The sequence below is a fragment of the Colias philodice genome, chromosome 23 (genome assembly GCF_061535455.1).
Source record: "Colias philodice isolate Cphi_HAF_F1 chromosome 23, ilColPhil1 Martin Lab GWU primary, whole genome shotgun sequence".
Classification (NCBI taxonomy): Eukaryota; Metazoa; Arthropoda; class Insecta; order Lepidoptera; family Pieridae; genus Colias; species Colias philodice.
Genome location: NC_143108.1, coordinates 3183635 through 3210189, shown reverse-complemented (window position 1 = coordinate 3210189; position 26555 = coordinate 3183635). Strand labels below are relative to the sequence as shown.

Genomic DNA, 26555 nt, shown 5'->3' with positions numbered 1-26555 from the left:
ATAGTGTCCATCTAGATATTGTCAAACAACATATTATATATGCGTCATTTGATTATTAATTTCCAATAGTTAACGTGTATTTGATTTTTCTAACACTTCATAGATGGCGCTGTTTCAAATTTGTCTTTATACTGCTAAGATTCATTTAACTGTTTCTCTGCCCAAATTACGTAAATGACATAGTTTTTATTTTGTAAAGCTAGATAATAGCATGGCTTACTCGAAACCAACATTTAAACATGAGTCTTTAGATTGTACGCTGTCGTAGTACACGGAATATGTAAGAAAAATAAAGGCTCACAGCTCCTCCCCCGAAGGTGATATCATGATAATATGTTTATATTTATATGTATTCTTTTAAAAAAATATTCAATGTACAGTTTTGACTTTCCTACGATTTTATTATATGTATAGACTAAGTCTATGAGTCTTAATAAGCCAAATATAAGTAATAATTAGGAATCTCTTTACATTAAATCGAATCTTAATTAATCTCAGAAACTTAATACTTTTAATTAAATTATTATCTAAAACATTTTTATAATTCGCTATGGTAAACTTCGGTAGTCACTTTTAGTTCATGTTCGTGGAATGCTGAGCAATCAGCGGGGTATTTGGCCTGAAATAAAAAAAAATATAAATAAATCAATACATATAATAAAATTCTAGAAAAGTGGTGTCTGTACAATGAAAATATGTAAAAAAAATTTAGCAGGGGTTATTACTAAATCGATCCCAAACCCAAAACTGTCGTTAAAATTTTTTTTGTCTGTTTGTCTGTTTGTCCGTTTGTCCGTTTGTCTGTTTGTCTGTATGTTTGAACACGCTAATCTCAGAAACGGCTTATCCGATTTAAATGCGGTTTTCACTAATATATTGTGGTAATCTTCATTTAACATTTAGTGTTTATTTCATGTCAATCGGTTTATAAATAAAAAAGTTATGACCATTTAAGTATTCACGGCGAACATTTGGTAAGGCATTCTATGGTACACTATTATACAGTGTACGATAAAACGTAAGTTATCTGTTATACGCTACAGTTATTTCTATAAAATATCCAGGTGATCATATCGAAAGTCCCCAAGGGTGGGGTGGGGGTGGGGGGGTAAGCTGAGGTAGTAGGGGGGGAGGGGTCAAATTAAAATTATGCTTATTTTTAGGTAAATTTTATACATAAAATGTCCTTTAAATTATGTCGTATTACATATATTTTTTAAGCCCCGACGCAAAAAGATGAGTGATAAGTGTTTGACCGCTATGTGTGTCTGTGTGTGTGTATCTGTTTGTTCCACCGTAGCTCGATAACAGGTAATCCGAATTAGATGCGGTTTTTTGTTAGGCAGCATATTTTCCGAAGCTGGTTCTTAGATAAAGTGTATCAAAATCGGTTCATCCATTTATTAAAATAAAAATAAAAATAAAAAATGAATTTTGTCAATTATACTCAAGTGACATATGAAATGAAAGGGCATGACGTGTAAAGTTTAATTAGACGTATTTAATCAAAATCGGTTCATCCATTTACTATACCTATAGTATATAGATAAAAGGGGGAATGAAAAAAACGAATGTTGTCAAATATACCTAAGAGACATATTATATCAAATGAAAGTGCATAACGGGTGAAGTACAGTTAGTTATATTTTTATCCAATTCGGTTTATCCATTTGTTAGACTACAGAGGTAAAAGTGGGAATGAACAATAATCGAATGTGGTCAAATAATATACTCAAGCGGCATATCAAAATATGAAAGGGCAACGTGTGAATTACAATTAGTTAGTAATGTTTTATAGAAATCGGTTCATCCGTTTATTACATATAGGGCACTTTAGGGTAGGACTGTTGATAAAATATCTACAGGGTGTACCAAAAAGTAGTGATGAACGGAAGCTGAGAGGTAGAGGACCTAGAGGGCTATCCGAATCACCCCCATGTATGTTATGCGATTTTTCGTATTTTCGGAGTTATGACGTTTTTTTCAATTTTTCACCTATCGCCGAGTACGATGATATTTTCACTCATGCTGACGTCAATGATTGCGGAAGATGCTTGATTTTTTTTGTGTGCTAAGCTGAAAGATAGGCCAATTCAGTATGGTAACATTTACTATCGTTAGATCTTTGAATGGAATAAAAAAGAGAATTAAATGGCAAGAAAGATAAAATTACCCAGTATGTTCACCACTTCAAGGGCCCGTAAAAAAATAAAATCACATAAAAAAAGTTTTCCGTTTGACTTTTAAAAACTTGCTCTATCTATCAGATAGCTACCCTGAAAATTTCATTTTATTATTCAGAAGGCTTCAATCGAAAAATTTAAATCTAAATGTGGTAAGTGCAAAAATTGAATTAACATGATGATCATTAAAACCAATAAATAGATGTTTAATTACCAGAAATTTTTAAAATAACCCCGCTGTTGCTCAATGCAAGTGCGACATTACCGTAAAAAGTTGTCTTTTAAATGTCTGAATGCCCTTTTATCATTTTTAATGGTTTCTTCTGCTACTATGAATTTCCGGGTTATTTCGTCCAAATTGTGGCATTCTCTCAAGTAGCCGAGGTCTTTTTAGTATTCCCATTGAAACAAATCAATGGGGTTTAGGTCGAGGGACCGTAGAGGCCAGGCTTTAAGGCAGGCGTCACCGGCGCATGCGCAGGCTGCAACGACCAATCCATCTTTCAGGGTATCATTGCCCTTTAGCCTGGCCTGCACGGTCTCCGGACATAAACCCTATTGATTTTTTTCCGTGGGGATACTACAAAGACGAGAGACTGCCACAATTTGGACGAAATAACCCGGAAATTCATAGCAGCAGAAGAAACCATTAAAAATGATAAAAGGGCATTCAGACATTTAAAAGACAACTTTTTACGGTGATGTCGCACTTGCATTGAGCAACAGCGGGGTTATTTTAAAAATTTCTGGTAAATAAACACCTATTTATTGGTTTTAATGATCATCATGTTAATTCAATTTTTGCACTTACCACATTTAGATTTAAATTTTTCGATTGAAGCCTTCTGAATAATAAAATGAAATTTTCAGGGTAGCTATCTGATAGATAGAGCAAGTTTTTAAAAGTCAAACGGAAAACTTTTTTTATGTGATTTTATTTTTTTACGGGCCCTTGAAGTGGTGAACATACTGGGTAATTTTATCTTTCTTGCCATTTAATTCTTTTTTTTATTCCATTCAAAGATCTAACGATAGTAAATGTTACCATACTGAATTGGCCTATCTTTCAGCTTAGCACACAAAAAAAATCAAGCATCTTCCGCAATCATTGACGTCAGCATGAGTGAAAATATCATCGTACTCGGCGATAGGTGAAAAATTGAAAAAAAACGTCATAACTCCGAAAATACGAAAAATCGCATAACATACATGGGGGTGATTCGGATAGCCCTCTAGGTCCTCTACCTCTCAGCTTCCGTTCATCACTACTTTTTGGTACACCCTGTATATATCGAAATATCGATATTATTATTTCGAAATATCGATATTTATTACTAATATTTTTTGGACGATATATAGATAGTTCGGTATTGAAATATCGATATCGATGGTCGATTTTTTTTTTTAATAATTTTTTTTCCGTAATTTATTTAATCTAAAAAATCATCGTAAACTTAATGTTAGCAGTCGCTTGACAATTTTTTATCATCTGAACGAGTTGCTTCTTCAATCAATCTTTCAGTGCCTAACAATCTTAGTAGCCAAACAGCTGAACATATTTAAAACAAAGAGTATTTTTAAAAACTCTTACAGAAAAATATTGGTATTGGTATACATAATTGTCTTATTTAAATTAAAAAAAGTAATTACCAAGAACTGTAACCTACTACTTATGTACATTCATAATTTAATTTGTTTAATAAATCTACTAGACTATAAATTGTGTAATCATTTTTGAGCTGACTTACGATTTTTTTTAAATAAAGCCGATATATCGAAATATCGATATTTTTTTCGATATATCGAACTCCGATACTGATATATTTGAAAATATCGATACATCGAAAATCCGATATTTTAAAAAATATCAACAGTCCTACTTTAGGGGTGACAGTTGTTGGATAAATAAACCAAATGGAGCATCAAACGACGTGTACATATAGATACAATTAGATATGGTTTACATCAAAATCGGTTCTGCCATTTACTAGGGGTGGAAAGGGGAGTCTGTGAAAGAAGAGGGGATATGGGAGCGAGAGGATAGCCACACCCTGGAAATTTTGAACTCTACTCATAGCCACATAGGCTATGAGTAGCAATTTTTTTTCCTAAATATACCTTCTTCCTAAATATACATTAGGGTAAAAGTGGGATAGATGCCGCACTAGGATAGATGCCCCATTTTCAAAAAACCTCACTTCCCAGAGTCCTGACTACGAATTAATGATTTAAATAGGAGCTCCTATCACCCCGCACCTCGTGTACGCATGAGCTGTTGTTTGGTGAAGACGTGTTTCGCTAGTGCGTGTTATAATATCGGCGGCGAACTTCACGAACACGTTAAAATTTAAAAAGGTTGATATTTGCCTTTGCATAACTTTATAAGTATTAATAAATTTCACTATATTTCTTATTATGTCTATACACTGGTTCATTAAGTACAAATCTAAGTGAAAATAGTGGCTCTTTTGTTTTTATTTAATAAAAAAACTACTGGGGCAGCTATCCTTATCAAAAAGGATAGTTGCCCCTTTTTTTTCGAGGGATAGATGCCCTTAGGGGCCTCTAAGGGCATCTATCCCTCAATACATATGTACATGTTAGTATCGATAATCACAGGTACTGTTTATATTTTTACCCGATTGCGTCAGAGGTTTTCTCTATGTTAACCGATTTTACTCGTTTAATTTGCTTTTTTTTTTGTTATGTTTACTTACTTATTAATGATCTGCCCTTATACTGATTGTAGGAGAACCACGCCACGAAAATACAAAAGAAAAGAAGGAGTGCGAGCGCAAGTATATTCTTGGACAACAGAACAACTATGTGAACTTGACATTTGCTGGTTTATCATATTAATTTTATTAGATTTCGCGTTTATAGAGTATGTCAGGCATCTATCCCACTCTGCAGGCATCTATCCTCCTTAGTATTTTCATGGTGGGGCAACTATCCAACTAGGTAGGCATCTATCCTCAAAAAAGGTGTTCTACAAAAATATTTATTACACATTATCTATAAATGATAGGATTAAAAATATATATAGTAATTCAAAACAGATAATTAACCTAGCTATATTCATACAAAGTGTTCGTATAAGATTCATGTTTTTTAAATTATGAGGCTATTTCAAAAAGTGGGGCATCTATCCCACTTTTACCCTACAATTTGTGCACGGTTACGGCCCAACTTAAAAGATTTCAAGGAGCAAAAAGCTTATAGATATCAATATGATGTAGGAATGTAATATGGAGGTAGAATTGATAGCTCGGTCTCGCTCACTTGAAAATATTACATGAAAATAAGAAAATTAAATTATAAAAGAAAATTTAATAAAAACAACCCAACGCAATGAAGAAAAAATTTTAGGAATAAATAATTTTACAAACTTTCCGACGATCTTTAAAATTAAGTACCATTATAAAAGAAAAAATATGATATATGTATTATTATAATGATGGCATGGCAGCCCCGACGACTTTGTTTTTTATTTTTATAAATATTTAAAACTAGCTTTCCGCCTGCGGCCGTTTCCGGGATAAAACCTAGCCTATTTTGCTCAGTGAAGATGCAGCTTTCTGATGGTGAAAGAATTTTTGAAATCGTTCCAGTAGTTTATGCGTGAAAACCATACATACATACATAATTACAAACATTTCCTCTTTATAATATCAGTATAGATGGTATTTATTTTTAAAGATCGTCGGGAAGTTTGTGAAATTATTTATTCCTTTTTCTATGCATTTTTATTCGTTGCGTTGGGTGTTTTTTAATTTAATTTTTATTGCATGGTCTAAACGGTAATTAATTACTACATGCGTGGGACAGGAAAGATCTGATTTGGATTTGGTGCTGGATTTGATAAAAACTGAGTATCGATTAAGCTGATCAGCAGGCCAAGACTAATGTCAGAGAATAGAATAACGCTAAAGAATAGAAACTACTATCGCTAATTTTTTACATAAACTCATGATATTTTAGTAATGGTTCGGTCACACTACCAACGGCGACGACGACTACGACCAAAATTGTCCTCCAGACAAAATTAGTTTAAAAATAATATTAAAATTTCCCGTCATACTGGTACTCGAAAAGAAAAAAAAATTCGAGGATAATTAATATAAAAATAGGTTTTTTGCGATTGTCGGCGAGACGGTAAGTTATATAATATCTATATAATATATATAATCATCTTTTACCAAAATTGTAGATCATAAAATTATCTATAAAAAACTTCAAATACATTTTTTTCTAGGAGCCACCGTTTCTACGAAAAATATATTTTTTCATTCATTGATCTCAAAAAAAATTCCAGGCACCAGAACGACAGGAAATTTTAATATTTTATTTTTAATTTTGTTTTGCACAATTTTGTTAAATTGCGACTGAATGAAAATTTTGTTCGTGGTCGTCGTCGTCGTTGGTAGGGTGAAAAAATCCTTAGCAAAACATCATACGCTTATGTCAATTAGTATCGATAGCGGATTCTATTCCTTTGCGTTTTGACGTTTGTCTCGGCGCTCAGTTGCTGCACGATACATTGTTAAAAACACACATACAAGAAAGGAAGGTAAATAAATTTGCTCCCCTCGACCCTGGTGCCTAAAAAATAATATGACATAATTTAAAAGAAATTTTACGTAAAAAATTAATTAGGCATTTCTTTTTTATTTTTTAGCTCAGTTTAGTCATAAATTTTACTAACAGTTCTTTTAATTATTTATGGTAGTACGTGTTTACTCAATAAAAGTTAAGTAGTAACTACTATACAGTCACTATTCCACGCGGACGAAGTCGCGGGCACAGCTAGTAAATAAATAAATATTCAGTTTTCACAATTTTCACACACGGTACGATCTGATCCCATACTAAGCTTTAGCTTGTGTTTTGGAAACCAGATGGCTGATAAACATACCTACATAATATATAACTTTAAATAAATAACTACTTATATAGATAATTAACACCCAGACACAGAGCAAACATCTATGTTCATTACACAAATATTAATTGCCCCGGGTGGGAATCGAACCCGACCTCTGGCTTGGAAGGCAAGCCCACTACCAACCAAGCCAACCGGTCAGTCTATAATGAAAATGTGTTAGGTTAGTCAAATCAATAGTATCATATATTTATGCATCACTGCATAGTACAAAAAAAGTCGCCGCCATTTGTGTACGGACACACATCCTTGTGAATCTTTAGATCTTTAAAATTACGCAACAGATTTTGATGAGGTTTTTTTGTGTCTTTTTATTAGTTGTGTCTGTTTCAAATTGTGTTTAGTTTTACCAAATTTAAATTGAATTTAATGTAACGTTAAAGTATGGATTAACGATAGTAGATAACGTCGTAGTAACACTTCAAATGTATCAGCATGTATTAGTTTTCATGAACTAGAAAAATAAATTGCAAAAACAAAGACTATCCTCTAACAAAATTTTTATTTTGTTTAAGAAAAGACACACTCTTACTTGTAACAAAACTTGAATTTCCTACAATTGTCCACCCCAGGCGGAAAACTGCGAGCTTAGACCGAATTTACGAGCACAATTATACTCAAAGATCAAGTATGGCCAGAGTAGATTATTCTCAAGCCAAAATATCACTTTAACCATTAAATTTAATCCTAATGTACTATCATAAGGGTTAAGATACACATTAACTGCCGGAAGCGTTGGGTGTAAAGTTTTCATGATCACATTAGGATCTGTTTACCTACTGTGTTTGCTTTGAGTGGGTTTTGGTGTAGGTTTATTAATGAATTTGATATTTTTGGTTTATGTGTCCCTTAAGACACATAAAACTGAAAGAATAGAATAAATTCGATCGCTCTGGGGCACGAGTGGCTGAATTGGTCAGGCTTCTTTTATTTCATAGAGTATAGAAAATTAGCTATTTATAAACATAAACATTATTAATATCAGATAGTTTTTATTTATTTATAGGAAAGTCTTTTCCTTGTATCTATTTAATAAATATGGTGGATGCTATTTCCTACTTTCTCCAACTTTACGAGAAAAACTTAAACCATTTTAATTCTCACAACAAAAGACCAAATTAGATAAAGTCCCTCCGAAATATAATTAACAACACAAAGGTAAATTACATTAGACCCTTATCCCTAAAGAGAAAGGGGTCTCAAGGAAAATGGACAAACAAAACTGCTTAATTTAAAAGATGATCACGGTGTAGTGTCACGTGTAGTCTGAATAATGCTTAATGCCTTAATAATCTATACTAATAATATAAAGCTGAAGATTTTGTTTGTTTGTTTGATCGCGCTAATCTCAGGAAATACTGATGCGATTTGAAAAATTCTTTCGGTGTTAGATAGCCCATTCATCGAGGAAGGCTATAGGTTATAATATATCATCACACTTACACCAACAGGAGCTGAGCAATGCGGGTAAAACCGCGGGGCACAGGTAGTATAATATTATAATTATACGACCTTAGAGTATTTATCCATACTAATATTATAAATGCGAAAGTAACTCTGTCTGTCTGTCTGTTACTCAATCACGCCTTAACTACCGAACCAATTTGCATGAAATTTGGTATAGAGATATTTTGATACCCGGAGAAGGACATAGGCTACTTTTTACCCCGGGAAATTGGATAGGTTTTATCCCGGAAATCCCACGCGAACGGGAACTATGCGGGTTTTTCTTTGACTGCGCGGGCGAAGCCGCGGGCGGAAAGCTAGTACTGTATATATACTCTAAGTATACGACTTACCTCACAATTAACATCGCTCTGTACTGCATTGTACAGGTCCCAGAAACCTTTCCCGTTTTGGAAGCTGAGAGCCGCTGACGCAACTAAGCTGCTAAGCTTTGTGAGACCGGCTTTGAATCCTGGCAGACCTAAAATAGAAATAATTAGATATAGAGAATATAGTAATTATTGGTACTGATATAATGAAATTAATGAATTGATAATATTTGCATTCATATAAGAATAGTCACCATTTACATATTATTAATTTTACATTAATGGAATTAATATGCCATTCGCATTATTCTAAAACACCTTCATAATAAGTATAGATAGGAAGGTCGAAATTGAAAAGTACATCGTTACTAAAACTATTAACTATTTAAACAACGTTCATTATTAGATATGTATTCGATTATTAATTGTTATTACGCAGTAGCCTGAATATTTGGCTGTGTTAATGTATTTTCCTGAATGCTGAAATAATGTTTTTGGTCCGGTCATTTTGATCCTTTGGAAAGCTTTAGACGACTTTCCTTTTATTGAAATATACGAACATTATTGAAAGTATTAACAAAGTAAACATAACTATGTACTTATATATATATACGTATATAAAAACAAATTAATTCTCATCGTAAAGTCGAAGTCATATTAAATTTACCTTACTACTCGTTTACGAAAAAAATTAGAATAATCAAAATTGCTTCATCTAGTTCTAAGTCAATAAACATTAAAATACAGTTGAAAAGAGAACCTTCCTAACAAACATAAAATCCTACATTTTGAAGTCGGTTTACTTACCTAATTTATCCTGATCATGGTGCCTATTCACAATACACATCAAATGTTCCTGGCAATGTGGAGCCGCTATAGCATGTTTATACGCTCTATACACGCGTAGCACAGGCTCTATCACTTCTAAGTTCAGTGTGTCTGTCATTCTGTCCGCTAGTTTATGATAGTCGGAACGGTTAGCGAGGTTCTGGGATTTGAATTGCGCCATTTTTAGCGTTTGCTGGAAGGGAAGATTTATTTAACACTTTAATAAAGTTGTACGAACAGAAAACCTTACAACTACATACAGAAAAAGACAGATGAAAGATGAATTGAGAACATCATATCCATCAGTCGTACCCGACTTCGAAAAAGAAGGATGTTATCAGTTCGTCTAAATGACCGCAACATACTTAGGTGTTGTTTCATGATAGTTTTGAAGCATAGTTTAGCCTAGTTACGCTAACGTGGTTACAAGCAGAAAACCACATCATTTTATTATTGTTTTTTTTTTTCAAGTTATTGGCAATTTAATAAGAGCAGAGTTTTTATAAATATTCTGAGGCTCTAAACTACTTGATGAAAGAGAGAAATCAATGGGAGATGTATATAATTATTATGTGTTTAAATATAAAAGCTGTTTGTTACTTTGTGTCTATAATTTTATCCCAATTGAGCATAAGAAATAACCCAATTAAATCCCTAATCCTGTAGATAAGAAATAAGCTTTATTCTATATTCTTAAATCTGTCTTAAGTTTATTTTTATCCCTTTTCAATATTGTTACATAAAATGTTTCTTTTATATTAGGAAATAAACGTGCCTTTTACTTAGATAACGAAAATTTCGTAGGCGATTCCAACAGCCTACTTATTGTATTAGCAGAAAAAGGAATTATAAATACATTTTCGCTCATAATAATATATGGATAGTCTTTGTTATTTTGAATAACTGTAGAACTACAGAATATATACAGTTTTTCTAAAAACTTGTTTGTTGGTAATATAAAAATAGCATAATAGGATTTGAGATTGTTTAAATTACTTCATTTGTAGGTATTTGCTTATTTTATCTTCACAAACTTTCACGTTTATGATATTAGTTGGAAAGATAAGATACTGATGAAAGTTTAGGAATAAAAAGTATCCCTAATCTGAATTCTGGAACTAAGTTACCTCACCACAAATTTTCAGCCAAATCGCTATCTTTCTGCTATTTTTGAGTGATTATTTTTCCGACCCAAATATCGACCAATAGAATTGCACCATTCGACGTCACGTGGTACAACCTACATGGTATTATACTGATAATTTTTTGAAAATTTTCTCTGGTCGTTGACGTCAAACTGACAGGTTCAATTCAATTGTGAAATTATTGGCCGACATTTGGGACGGAAAAATAATCTCCCGAATACCACACGAGCTTCAAAATTATCTGGCATTTCCCTCAAGGTTCCCTGCAAACAAATAAAGTCGTCAAGTTTTTCAGGAAAAATCACTCGCGCTTCGCGCTCGTGATTTTTTAACCTTGACTAAAAACTTGACTCCTTCATTTGTTTGCAACGAACCTATCGGAAAATACCCGATAATTTTGAAGCTCTTGTGGTATTATAAGTGATAAATAGTGTAGGTAACTGACACGACTTTCTTTTATTTATATCATTGATTTATTACTACAAAACACTCACCTTAATATATTCCATAGCTGGTTTCACATATCCCGAAACATCCGTATCCATATCTAAATATTTATTAAGTACATAGTTTATTAGTACTGTGATCGAATCTTCTGGTCGGTTAGGATTCAAATGAACGCTTTTTGGCACTCCTTGAGAGTCTAGGAAGCTGTTGACGATGAATTGCCCTGATATTAAGTACCTGAAAATGTATATTTTATAGCATATTTTTTTACTAAAATATCAGTAAAATTATTCGGTCGTTCTGCAGGGAAAACAGTAATTGAAATAGTGCCATATTATACACTAAAAATAAAAGAGTAAAATGAGTAAACGGAAAAATGTCTATGTCTATTTTATTTATTTATTTTAAACAATTAGATGGCAGAGATCCATTAATTTTAGTAAGTACGTGACTTTAAAGCTTATGTTAGTAAATATTAAAAATATACTAACTATGAGGAGTAAGAGGGTCGTGGGTAACGTGAAAAGCAAAATACTTGATTTCAAATTCCACCTAACTATAATTATTCTGTATTTTTTTAAATTCAAATACGATCAATATTCTTCTAAGTCCACATGTAAAGATAAAGTAAAAACTAAAAACAGCAATTTATAAGCAATAAAAACTCTACGAACTTGAACCTTTAGAATTCGTGTTTTCCAAATATAATAAATTATTAAGAATGGTGTGATATGAATATTAAACTTAAATACTATTTCAAATGCGTAAATCAGGTTAATATTCGCACAGCAGGATTAGCTGGAAACCGATATAATTAGTATGCGAACTGCGAAGTTGGTTCGAGTGGGATTGTCGGACTAAATCCAGCACCTACTTCCTTCCTGCAATTTATTTAGTGCTCTATTTGAAGTAATTGTTGGCTATTTTAAGGGGTCTTGGCTGAGATTTTTACTGCTCTATTTTAAGGTAAAGGTTCTTAATTGTTTGACTGCTGCTTTTTTCTATTGCGAATCATATAAAACGTGCTCTTGTTTTATAGATATCAGTTGTTTTTGTTTTTCTAATGTATTGATTTCTACGCGTGTACCTACGTACTTGTAATTTTTATGTTTTAATTTGTAATTGTGTGTGCTCTTTTTTCAAATAATCAAATATTATATAAAAATCTGCCAATCGAATGTTAATAATAAATAGATAGGTAACTACTGAACTGGTATTTAACAAATTTAACATTGTTGTAGCCTTGAACAACCACCAAGGATATATATCGAGATTTTAAAATACAAAGATGTTAGGTATATAAAATTGCACATGAACAGGATTGTACTAACCTTTGATAAACTTCTGGTTTGGCAATGTGAACAACCATATCCGTCAAATACTTCGCTACAGCCTTAATCCAATGTCTTCTAAACGAATGGTTTTCAAAATTCTTGAACATCAATTCAAAGCTGATATTTCCATCCGGGCCTATAAACGATTTCATTGCCCTTTTGAAACCAGATTTTTCCCAAATAGTTTTCCCAAGTTCGGAATTAATGAATATATCCCAATATAAATGAGCCTTTTCCAAAAATGGAGGTAGGAAAGACGCATGGTCCTTGTGACCGTCAGCTCGTTTCTGAGCTTCGTCATCGGAAAGTGAACTTAATGTGTTCATGATTAGAGGTAAGAATCCTCCAGCATTCTTGTTTCCAAGGAATCCTGAAGCCAGGCTCATAAGGCCTTCCATATTGAAGTCGTTTTCTTGGGCTTGGCGTTTTTCGCGCTTTGGCTCGTTAGGCGCCATCTGTTGGGCAAACATGGAAACCATGGATCCTACTATTGATGGATCTATCTTGCCATCTTGACCGCCGAGTAAGCTGCCGAGCCCTGTAAATACATTTATAATTATTGATTAAAAATTACAATTATACTTGACGATTCAGAGGTGTTGATATTTTTGTGTTTATAGTGCTACAATAATCATTAATAAGTACATACTTATTGTTTACTTAATTTTTTATAAGTACAAGGTAATTCGAAAATGATTGGAATCTAAAAATAACCATGCAGGCACGTATTCTTGATTATGCAAGGATGCAAAATATGTATTTAGAATTTTAGCTTACATAGAATTTACACTTGCACACTAACGATAGTTAACTGTCTCTACATGGTCTCTACCCACATGGAGTGTACTATGTTGAGTTGGCAATTTATAAAATGCAACTAATGTTTGTTCTGTTTTAAATGCATAATGAGATTTAATTAAATGTGTGAGTACATTTGAAAATGCTTAGATTTTTTAAGTTTAAACTATATGCTTTGATTAAAATGATAAAACAGAAAATTTCCTACTTTATGACTTTACACGCAACACTATGACATAGATGTTTCTCTAGAGATTAACACGTTCGCTGCATTACGAGATCTATCAGATCCCTTGCAGGACTTTTGTTTTGTGCGTTGAATATAATCGTGTTTTTTCACTCCTTGCGGGAGGATCTAACTTGTAAAGTACTTTAAGTATGAGTAGGACAAATGTACATATTTGCTTCCTACTTAAAGCTGAGTTCAATAACATTAAAAAATAAGTTAGAGATGGATTAGGTCCCTAACGCACAGTACTGTAATTATATTCATTCCTTGCGTGAGGAGATATGTCGGTACTCGTGGAATCGTAGGCCTCGTAGACGCAAGAGAGGGAGGGTAGACGGCGCGGGCGCTGCGTGATTCGGTTTAGTGTTGTCCTAGCATCGATGTGGGAGCTCGCTCTTTTTGGAAATAATACTCGGGTATCTAGGTGTTGATTATTTTTTATAAACAATGAGTTCTTTTGAAAGAAAAAAGTGTAAAAAATCTATTTATTTTGGTGAGATTTCTAACAAACTCAAACTCAAACATTTATTTATTCAATTAGACTTCTTCTACAAGCACTTTTGAAACGTCATTACATATTTTTTAACATTTACCACCGATTCGGAAAGCAGTATCTACGGAGAAGAACAAAAAATCAAAGCCGGATTATACTGCTGCATCGTCCAGTATAATAAAAATTTTGGAAAATGTTCGGAAAACGAATTTTTACCATATGCGCGCAATGCAAGCAATCAATTTGCTTACCATGTTTAAATGAAAAACACTTTGCATAATTAATAAAACTATTTCAATCGACAACTGACATTCCCATCACTACTTACTACACATATTGAACTATCTTTGGTTGCGGTACGAGATACAATCGATATCTAATTTTTTTTTGGTATTTGTAGTTTATTCAAATGTCATAACTGCGTGCGAACCTAGCAAAATATAAAACAATAGACTATCTTTCATCCACAAAAACTTCAAAGTATATGTCATTGTTTTCTGGAAGATATAAATTATTTTCAAAATTGTATCTTTAGGAGACTGATTAGGTCTCAAACGCACCAAAGGGTTGGTAAGTTTCGAGATCTATTAGGTCTCCAAAGCACCAGCTGAAAGTTCTTTGATAATGATGGCGCAGTGAACGTGTTAAAATGTTATTCCTTTCTTTTGAAATGATCATTAACTGTATTGAGATAAATCGCTTTTTATCACCACAAGCTTCGTCGATTGTCGATTCTTATGATCATTAGAAATATGTAATGATTTACTCTCCATATTATAAGATTAAACAGGTCTAAATCCTACAATAAAATGGGTGGAGCTTTAATCATTTCATCTTTCAAAGAGCGATGGTGCCGGAAAATTCTGTATTTCTTCAGTGTTGGCATGTGTTGGTGGAAATTGGAAACACTTCAATACCGCAATTTAGGAGTCGCCAAGTCAGGAAAGGAACGTTACAGGAAATCATTTGCAGTGAAACGCCAAAACCATGGCAATAAAGATGATTCAAAGCTCTCAGGGTTAAGAGTTGTCAGATACACGTGTCTTCTGGAGTGTTACTGGAGTCTGGAGATGTTTTGAGTGTTATTCTCAGATACATTGTATTGTAAAGATTTCGAGAGTCGACAATTCATAATGTATAGGGTCTGTTATTGTACTTTACTGAAGTTGATACATAATTAATGATGGTTTATTTTAACTAGAATAAACTATGTGTTAGTGGAGGTTAGTAGTAAGTATTATTACTGTGTATTTGAAGATTCGTTTTCTATGAAGGACACATTAAAGATTTTGTTAAATAAATAAATCTTTTATTTCATTTAACTTCTTATAGGTACGTAACGTTTTCAGCATAACTTTCAATATCTTCCTGAGTTTACTAAATTTACTTGTATTGGCTCGTAATTTACTATGTCATTATTAACTCTATTAGAACCAGTCTTTAATGCTGTTAGTTCTCCTCTTGCCTCCACAAATACAAGTAACTAGTCATTTTTAATAAATTTTCATCAATTAGAAAAAGCAGTAATTTACCTGATAATACATCGCCAGCGTTTCCACCATCCTGTCCAAACATGGCTCCAATGTTCTTAGCATTGTCTCCTTGCATTAACGTTCCCATGATATTGCCTATGGCCGCCAGACCCTCCAAGTTATTGCCGCCTCCATTCCCCATATTCTGTAGGAAGGTAGATGCCATATCCAGTAATGGGTTGTCATCTTCTGAACGGCTGCCCAAAATTGGAATTGCCGCTAGCTGACATAATACTATGAGGAGTGTGCTTATTCTTGCCATTTTGGTTGCTGGAACAAAAGAAAGGACGTTTTTTAAGTTAACTGACATTATATGTTTGCACAGTAGGAACTAGGGACGAGGGTTGATTTACTTCGTCCAAACTAATATGGGATTAAGGATAGGAATACAGGCTTAACTAGACGAAACAAACTTACAATATTTTTGAGGGCTAATTTTCGTGCGTTAGAAAATAAAATTAATGTCTGTTTTCTCTTTATTGCACGACTCATGATGCGAAGCATCAGAGAGTGCTTTACGATCGAAAAATTTTTTTCGCCTCATTTTTGCAGCTATTCTTATTATTATAGCCTTGTTAGTTCACGGAATCAAGATATTTTGCATACTATTGTCGAGATAATTTAATGGAGATTAATCCCATACTTTTTAAAAATTGATTTACTTCAATAGAATTGGAAAAAATCACCGAAATAGGTCAAAAAATTTTCCTGTCCGTCATGTGTGAAACCTGAAAACACTATAACTTGTGAAAAAATCCATCATTTGAGTTAAAATTTTTTTTTAATATTCTAATCGACGATTGTAGGTCACTGAATGCGAATGATTAATTAATTCAGTGTCGTTTAATTGCAATTAATAAAAAACGAAAACTACAATAAGTTTTTTTTTTTATATTTCATAATTAAATGAGCATTATAAGACCGGAAGGAAGTTAGCGCGGAAAGTTTATTTTTTTTAATTATTAATATCTCAAAAAATTGCTCCTTAAATGCTCCATCAGAATCTGTAATTGCTCCACTTCTATAATTATTAGTTTATTTATAATAAATTTAAAAAAAAATCCAAATACTGAAAACTTGATTTCCCTATAGAATGAAAAATATTCACTTTTCATAGAAAATTTTTTTGCAAAAAAATTGCTCCCGATTTGCTCTATCAATTACAAAAAAAATTATTTAATTTTGATAATTTTTACAATAATTAACTGAAAAACTATGTTTGCATAGTAAACTACTGCGCTGTGACGTCATCAATTATTGTCGTTGCGACGCAAGGGTTATGGGTATTTACACGTATCAGCACTGCAGCGATATCTATAAAGACCTTAATGTTTATGTTTTCTTATTTATATTATTTACTAGATTTCCGCCCGCGGCTTCGCCCGCGCAGTCAAAGAAAAGCCCTCATAGTTCCCGTTCCCGTGGGATTTCCGGGATTGCGTCATTTTCTCGAGATAGCCTATGTCCTTTCTCGGGTATCAAAATATCTCCATACCAAATTTCATGAAAATTGGTTCAGTAGTTTAGGCGTGATTGAGTAACAGACAGACAGACAGAGTTACTTTCGCATTTATAATATTATAAGTATGGATAGTGATTGAGTCAACAATTGAATAACAAGTGTAAGTACTATTTTATTCAATAATAATGAACAATTAATAAATATTTCTACTGTCAATCTATTACTACCCTATCCTACTTTTATATAATCACCTGAAAATTTTTCACTAGAGTATAATTAATAATTCTTTATAATTATATAAAGAATTATTTTTGACAATAGGTTTTACATAAAAATTTTACTTATTACATAAATTAATTATTGAGTTTCATCTAGCAAAAGTTGAAAGAAACAGATATTATTATGTATTTAAAATCATTCTTATCATAGGTATGTTTATAAACATTTCCCTACCCATCCCTAAACTCGCATATTACGTTTATTCGTATTATTAAAACTTCAAGTAATTTTTAATTAATTTGTGTTTCAGTCGCTTGTTTCATCTTTCGGTGTCAAGTTGCTATCGTTTGCGGGAACTATGCGGGTTTTCCTTTGAAAACGCGGGCGAAGCGGCGGGCAGAAATCTAGTAAATAATATAAACAGGAAAACATAAACATTAAGGTCTACAGATATCGCTGCAGTGCTGATACATGTAAATATGGCCCTTATGCGTCGCAACAGCAATAATTGATGACGTCACAGCGCAGTAGTTTACTATGTTAACATAGTTTTTCAGTCAACTATTGTAAAAATTATCAAAATTAAATAATTTTTTTTTGTAATTGATAGAGCAAATCGGGAGCAATTTTTTTGCAAAAAAATTTTTTATGAAAAGTGAATATTTTTCATTCTATAGGGAAATCAAGTTTTCAGTATTTGGATTTTTTTAAAAATTAATTATAAATAAACTAATAATTATAGAAGTGGAGCAATTACAGATTCTGATGGAGCATTTAAGGAGCAATTTTTTGAGATATTAATAATTAAAAAAAATAAACTTTCCGCGCTAACTTCCTTCCGATCATTATAAGTCGTGCACTTTTGGATTTTCCAAACTTTTTATTGTAAAAATTGGATTGGGTTAACAATCAAAATAGCATTTGAAACTATCGTATTTGTTACTGATGATCTTAATTCATAATATGTATAGGTACAATAATAATAACGATTAAATTAAATACGAATTGTTACACGTAACTGGTAAGTATTTTTTATATCAAAAAATACTTACGAGTTACACAAAAGTTTGACTACAATGTAGAGCTGAATATTCAAATGTAATTATTTTTTGAAGTTTTCAATGAAAATAATAATTACGAGGTAACGTACTGTAGGTACTTTACTTTATAAAGCAAGCATTAGTAGATATGTATATTAAAAGTAGGATGAAAGACTTGCGAACTAAATTCACATCTACCTAATATAAAATTCCTACTTAAAATATATACACTAAATAATAAGAATAAATATACACACTGAAAATTGCTTCAATGTTGTTACGAAATAGTTACTACACATTTCAAAAGCAAATTATATTTTTATGGTAGGGAAAGCTATAAAGAAAATGAAGTCACAATTTCATTTTGTACAGATTTCCTTCGTATAAAAATTTTGCACGAATCATTTTGAAAGAAAAATAATAATTTAAATCAAGCTTTGAAACACTTTCCTTTACAAAATATGAAAGTACCCACTTATAGGGTACTTTTGCATAAGGATATTTAACTAGAAGGATTTCTGAATGTTATAAATTATAATTGAGTTATATTTAGACTATATTGTATCTATAATGTGAAGATATACTTATTTATTAATTAGTTAGTACAGTATAAAACAAAGTCGCTTTCTCTGTCCCTATGTCCCTTTGTATGCTTAAATCTTTAAAACTACGAAACGGATTTTGATGAGGTTTTTTTAATAGATAGAGTGATTCAAGAGGAAGGTTTTTGTATATAATTTATTAGGTTTTAGACAAAGCAGGCGAAGCCGCGGGTGGTAAGCTAGTTTATTAATAAGTAATGAATATTTTTATGATAAATTGTATAACTCTAACGCAAAATATATCACAGTTAGGTAGCACATAAAATAGCCTTTATTCTTGCTCTACATTTCTGAGATTTATTTCAGAACTAGATTTCCGCCCGCGGCTTCGCCCGCGTTTGCAAAGGAAAACCCGCATAGTTCCCGTTCCCGTGGGATTTCCGGGATAAAAACTATCCTATGTGTTAATCCAAGTTACCCTCTATATGTGTAATGTGTAATGTTAAATTTCATTGTAATCGGTTCAGTAGTTTTTACGTGAAAGAGTAACAAACATCCATACATCCATACATCCATACATCCTTACAAACTTTCGCCTTTATAATAGTATTGAGATATACTCAAACACTTTAGACAACTATTAATTGCTACTTATGACCTACATAACTAAACACAATGTAGGCTATGTTTTTATGATTTCATTATAATTGAGTACTAAATCATTTCGCATAATCGGCAAAAATAACCTGATCGCAGCACATATCGTGACAAGGTGGAATCCATACGATCATATATGAATAAAAGATATGAAAGTACATTAACGGTTGATAGCTCACAGTAGTCACAGTATTCGTTAAAAGCGAAATCTATCAGCTTGCTATTGTTCTAGAAGCTTTGGAAATAAACTGATGGTTGTTTCAATAATGTTTGTGTTAGATTGGTATTTCCGTATTTAATCATAGCTATACAGATTGATTGGAAGTAGAAATTCAAAGTTTTAGTAATTATATGCATTGAAGATTAGTTGTAGGTACTTAATAATAATAAGTAATATTTTATTTGTATTGACGATAGAGTAAACTGCGTTCGATGTTTTTAGGCTTATGAGTTTAATGAAAAATTTTGTGTTTTCATTTAATTTTTGAAAATCTTAGCAACTAAAAATAATAATATTATTGACTAATGTAATTATATTTACAATACGCTACTCTAACATTTATACACTACTCAAAACAAAATAGGGCCCACCTACACTTATCTCAAAGATTTGCCTACACGTAATTTATAGGGTAGTTATTGGGGTACTTGAGTATTCCCTTACGTTGTTGACATGTTAACGAAACTTTATTGCTGTTTTAACTATTCTTTTTAATGTTATTCTCAAGTGGGTAACCAGAAAAAGTTAAATGTTTCAAAATCACGTTCTTTCCAAATTCTCAATCACTTGTGTTCAAAGTCTCATTCTGAATGTTACTGTAGCACATCGTTATTTTTTAAAGTTTAATTTGATTTCGGTATTATTCGTGATTATTATGCCTGGATCTCGGGTTCATATGGATATGGAAACGGCAGCAAGAGCGGTTGCTTTGCTTCAAGAAGGAAATTCTCAGAGGTCGGTGGCAATACGTCTTGGTGTGACACGTCGAGCTATCCGAAATGCTTGGGATCGTTATCAAGAGACAGGTAGTGTTGCTAGAAGACGTGGAACAGGAAGTACTCGGGCTACAACAGCCCAAGAGGACCGGTACATCAGACTAACAGCGCGTCGGCAGCGGACGGAAACCGCCCGTGCCTTACAAAATCAACTGCGGCAATCTACTGGCACGCGAGTGAGTGATCAAACCATTCGGAATCGACTTCATGAAGGTGGCCAAAGGTCCAGAACTCGCGCTGTTCGACTGAAAATGACAAGTGCTCATCGTGCAGCACGATTAAGGTTTGCTCGTGATCACTCAGACTGGTCTATGGATAACTGGGGGACAGTACTGTTTACGGATGAAACTAAAGTGAAGTTTTTAAGTGACGATCGTCGAGTGCGTGTATGGAGAAGGGAAGGTGAACGTTTTTCTGAACCTTGTGTCCATGGAACAGACCGATTTGGAGGTCCAAGCGTCATGGTGTGGGGCGGCATAAGCCTACATGGCAAAACGGAGCTCGTAGTTCTTGATGGAGGTACCGTGACTGCTACTACCTATGTCGAACGGGTCATCCGGCCTCACGTGATCCCATTTTCACAAAGAATTGGGGAAGAATTCATCTTAATGCAAGATAATGCCCGCCCACATACAGCCCGTATCACTCAAAGAGCACTCTCTGATGGCAATATAAGAGTTCTGCCGTGGCCAGCTATGAGTCCTGACCTCAATCCAATAGAGCATATGTGGGATCAATAAAAAAGGAGCGTCAAAGCAAATTTCAGCAACGTAAACAGCCAACAAGATCTCATAAATGCTCTTAAAGTCTGTTGGGAGCAAATACCTGACGAAAATGTAACCCATTTGATTGAAAGTGTCCCAGATAGGCTCAGAGAGTGCATACGGAGCAGAGGGGGTCCCACACGCTACTAATCACAAAATAAACCAGATTTTTTTTGTTAATAAAGGTTTTATTGAAACTTTTGTCATTTGTCTTATTTGTGCAATTTTTCTCTAATACTGTTAATTTTGCATAATTTTCATAACATCGCTAATTTTTGCTTAAGTTTACGTTAAAACAATTGTCCTACACCTTGTTCGTTTATACCCATTCATAAAATAAGAAAAAAGTGAAGAGTTTTTACAACACAGCAAAAAATGAGGGTGGGCCCTATTTTGTTTTGAGTAGTGTATATTTTACTAACAAATTACGTAGTTGGAATTCTTTTTACTAACGTCCATTTTTCTTCACATGTAAAATAAGAATGAGAGTAAACGCAATATAAGTACAGAGAAAAATATTTTTATGTAGTTGAACACGATAATAGGAGAAATTTAATTGCAATTGCGTTCAAGACTATAGAAAGAGTTCTATTGTTAGAATTTAGTAAGTTTATTCAAAAATTTCATATCCTAGGTAGAACAATATCTATATTACTTCTATGATCTATCATAGCCCATAGGCCTGTCCCTTAAGTAAAAGTTGTAAAATAACGTAAAGCATTATTTCAACAATTATTGATAAATAATAATTAAGTAAATAAATATTTCAGGACATTTTTCCTTACATTTTTCACACACGGCACGATCTGATCCCATACTAAGCTATCGCTTGTTTTATGGTGAATGTAATAAATTACGCCCCAATTCAAGTAAATAACAATTTTTCTTCACTTTTCGTAGAATATCTCTACAATAATACTTTATGTAAACTTTTATCGTCTACCAATTGCAAAGAACTATGACGTAATACATATGAAATGATTTTAATTTCTTCGTGATCGTTCTAGGCATAGCTAGCGGTCCCAGTGACGTCACACGGTCAATGACCCCACCTGTCCGCTATAGCCTCCATTTATTTGTTTTTTTCTTGTATGTTTTTATTGGTGTTAAAATCACGTGCTATTTTTTACATTTACGCAGTTTAAATTACTAATAACGGTTTGCGATATAGAACTAAGTGAAAACGTAATAAGATTAGGTATGTCGATTCATTAGTAACAGCTAGAAAAAAAATAAATTATATCTATAGGTAGGTAAAATAATGGTTTCAGAACAGCCGAACGTATTCAATTCAGTAGTGTATAACACTTTAAGATTGGCAAAGGCTTCGAAATATGTATTAGAATTTCTTGATTATTTAATGAATCACCATAATGACGAATACAATAAATTTTAACACATAAACACAAAGGTATTCAAAGTTAAACTATAAAATAGTTTTGCGAAATAACATTATAATTCATAATATTATGTTCAGGGAAAGTTCACACAATGCTATCTAGTCCAAACACTAATTAAGTTAGGATTATCAGACAAAACTAAAATTCCCATGCTATGAGTCAACTTTTAAATTTAAATAGCTGTACAATTTTCTTATTTATTTAAGTACTAAATAACAAGAATGATCGTACCAACTTCGCTTCGTTGGCTCATGCACAACACTGCTGAAAATCATTAAATTGGTCAAACGATTTTATAAAGACTACAATCAAATATTAATTTTCCCAATTTTGATATAGATAAGTAATTAGTTTTCTTTCACAATTAATAGATTAGTAATAGTTTTTATACAAAATCTTTACCAATTAAGTTTTGTTTTGTGTTTAAATTTAAATAATGAATTGCCGTTATATTTGTTTTGTTAGTTTTGGCTTATTTCTCACGTTTCACACACAGGAATTTTTATATTATTCTTCTTACGCTTTTTCTACGTATTCTATATAAATTCCACAATACAATAACAGTTCTTAGTATTTTGTAAATACTAAATAGTCCTCTTTGTGTTTAAACGACATTTCAAATGAATAATTTATTTTACAAATATAAATATTTTATTCCTTCTCTATTCATATTTCCAAGTAATTATTTTTGTTTTTGGGCAGTGTGTTTTCGACATTTATTTTATAAAAGTAAAATTTTATCGTAAGTTAGTAAAAAAAACTTATGGGTAGGTCATTAATGTATTATGGTTTAAAAACTCTTAGCCGGTTGTAAAGCTCAAAGCTCCAGGATATGATATAAAATCTTTTAAATTATGAAGCTTTTAAAGGAATATTAATATTGCACATTTGCATTTATGGGATTTCTTTATGACGTCATTTTATGTATATTTCTGAGGATTATGTGTAAGTGCTTTATGTCATTAAATATATGAGAATGTTGTGATATCAACGTTTATTATCAAAACTTTCATTTGAATAGAATTAGAACAGAGTCCATTCAGTCTCATAAAACACATCTAAAGTCTAAATGCATACGATTGTTTTTAGTCTGTAAATATTTTTCTTACGAAATTAAAAGCTCCTTTTAGGTAGGTAGGTAAATCATTACATGGAGTTCTGATATTATGTTTCATGATGTATTTTATTTATGGATAAGTTAGTCATTAGTCCTATACTGATTACTGCTATACCGAGACATGTTTTAGTTATACTAAATCCTGAACCTTGTGTAATACCAAAACTTTAACCACTTAGCTAAGCAGATCAAAGTCATAAATCTCTCATTATACAGCTGTCCCTAACAAAGTTAAAAATAAATAAATGCCTGCTTTTTCTCCTTAAATAAATATACCTACTTAAATTCTCTATTTATCAGTTGTCTTCAGTAAAAAATAAAAATGCCACACTTATAAATAGATACGAAGCATCTTAGTACATTTTCGTTTCCACTGGGAAGCGAATCCGGTACCTTTCGCTAACATTCCTTATGACTAAACCACTTAGCCATGGAGAGCACTACAATAATATTGCAATAATTATACATCATTGTACTCAAACAAGCAATGCAAACGAACTATTGATAAAAAGACCGGTTCAAAACGGGATTTGAAAATCATACCATTAATCTATGTCGTGGCCATATCGTAAGTTTGTTGATTTCGTGAAATGTTCGGAAATTTCATTTTTCATTAGGTAGTAGCATTATCATGTGCCTTGACCAAGCCTAAATCTATAATAATATTATCAGTTGGGGCGATCAAATAATTATAAGCCAATGTAATCAAAAGCTGCAGCTGTTCACGGTTTATGCTGAAAATTTCGACATTTACAAACCTACAGGGTATTTATTAATGGTATAGTTAGGGTATTTATAAATTTACAGTTACGGCATACCTACCTATTATAAAAGAAACAGGTTAATATGAAACCCTCGGTGCTCTAGTCCGGCTCGCTCCTGGCCGGTTTTTTATAAAAAAAAATTGTAAAAATGGCAAAAAATATTCGTTTTGAGAGCAGGCAAAGTCGCGTGGATCAGCTAGTCAATGAAAAAATCATCTGTTAGTATGTACTATGTCCCACAAAATTTTGATTGATTATTATTAGTTACCTACCTATAAGGTTAGAATGTGAAAAATGTACCTATACTTATTATTTGGTAGAGGTGTATGTAGAGTAAAAATGAAGAGAAAAAATGTTCGTATTATGCAAAATACACTTACCTATGATTTAGAGAACTAAACTGGTATTTATTTATAATCCCTAACTAGTGGTCCGCCCCGGCTTCGCCCGTGGTACCTACATGTTTAAACTATCTTATCTCTCAAGTTGGATCGAACTGCACATGGTGTGCGAATTTTATTATAATCGGTTAAGTGGTTTAGGAGTCCATTGAGGACAAACATTGTGACACGAGATTTATATACCTATATTAAGATTTTCACAATTAAGTACTTAGGTAATCACACTTGTTAACGATTTGCATTATAAATTATTTATTTACAATGCATAATTTTATTGACCCCTGTAAGTATTTAGCATTTAAGTATAAGTAATAATATAAGTAAGCAACCCCCCGGAAAACTCGGGGTGTTATATTCAATGAATTATATTTATACTAGCGGTCCGCCCCGGCTTCGCCCGTGGTACCTACATGTTTAAACTATCCTATCTCTCAAGTTGGATCGAACTGCACATGGTGTGCGAATTTTATTATAATCGGTTAAGTGGTTTAGGAGTCCATTGAGGACAAACATTGTGACACGAGATTTATATATATATTAAGATGATACCATCCCTCTTGTTTGAGATAATTTAAAACTAATAAACTTACCGTCAATGGGGTAGTCAAGGCACTTACTTAAATTAAATTATTGTATAGTAGGTATGTTGGAGACAGAAAATCTGTTCTTCATAAAAATAAATATGTAAATGTTTGCGTCATCAAAATCAAATAATGTTAAATTTAATTGAAACCTGAAAATATTATTTAAACTTCGAAAGCTTGTTTTTTCTTCCAAACTTGGAAAAGTTCAGTTTCGTAATTACTGAGGTAGGTCATTAATTAGGCTGTATGCTCTATATACATAATACATAAGTAGGACAAAAACAATAACATTATTTAATATATAAATAAATAATTAACTTACCGTTACTAAAAGTATTTCATCCAGATATAAATAAATAATTATTATGGTAACTAACGTCTATTTTCACTATGAAACTTCTATTGCACATAAATTACGGTAACATTATTTTACCTCCAACACAATGCTGAACTGCGTGCCAAAAAACAAATGACACAAATATTAGAAATGCACTCGTCAAAATGTATTAATATTTGTAAATCCAGCAATATTTAAAAATCGAGCGCACTCGCGGCGTATAGGCAACGTCGGCACGCGATGACAATTTTTTTCTATCTAAACTCATTTCATATAGTCATCTCTTTCTCCGCCATAGAATTGTCTCCTTCGCTCGAGTAAGAAAATCAGAGTGCATTTGTCCTTGACTCTGAACTCCGCTATTTGAAAAGTACCGTTCCGCGTTCCATCTCTTTCTATCATAGCGGTAATGTGTCCATTCTGTGAGGGGGAAAGAGAAAGGTATGTAATTATATGGAAGGTGTTAAATCCAACTGTCAATGACCGAACGCGGGAAGGACCAAAATAAAAGAAAACTTGGTGTACTGTTATGTAGGTCCTTTGACCTCGATTTGTTTTTTTGGGGA

At 32.6% G+C, this 26555-nt stretch overlaps 2 protein-coding genes across 2 annotated transcripts in view; one reads left to right on the top strand and one right to left on the bottom strand.

Moving 5' to 3' along the window:
• LOC149477918 (uncharacterized) overlaps positions 1-26555 on the top strand; it is a 600334-nt gene that overhangs the window by 69283 nt on the left and 504496 nt on the right. The gene's annotated exons all lie outside the window — the stretch shown is intronic.
• On the bottom strand, positions 403-26293 carry LOC149477944 (uncharacterized). The gene is made up of 7 exons (XM_089710009.1): positions 25975-26293; positions 15707-15976; positions 12652-13192; positions 11368-11557; positions 9708-9921; positions 8925-9052; positions 403-619 (listed from the first exon to the last, which is right to left on the bottom strand). Exons 2-7 carry the CDS (start codon positions 15966-15968, stop codon positions 539-541), a joined length of 1416 nt encoding a protein of 471 aa, XP_089566135.1. The 5' UTR covers positions 15969-15976; positions 25975-26293; the 3' UTR covers positions 403-538.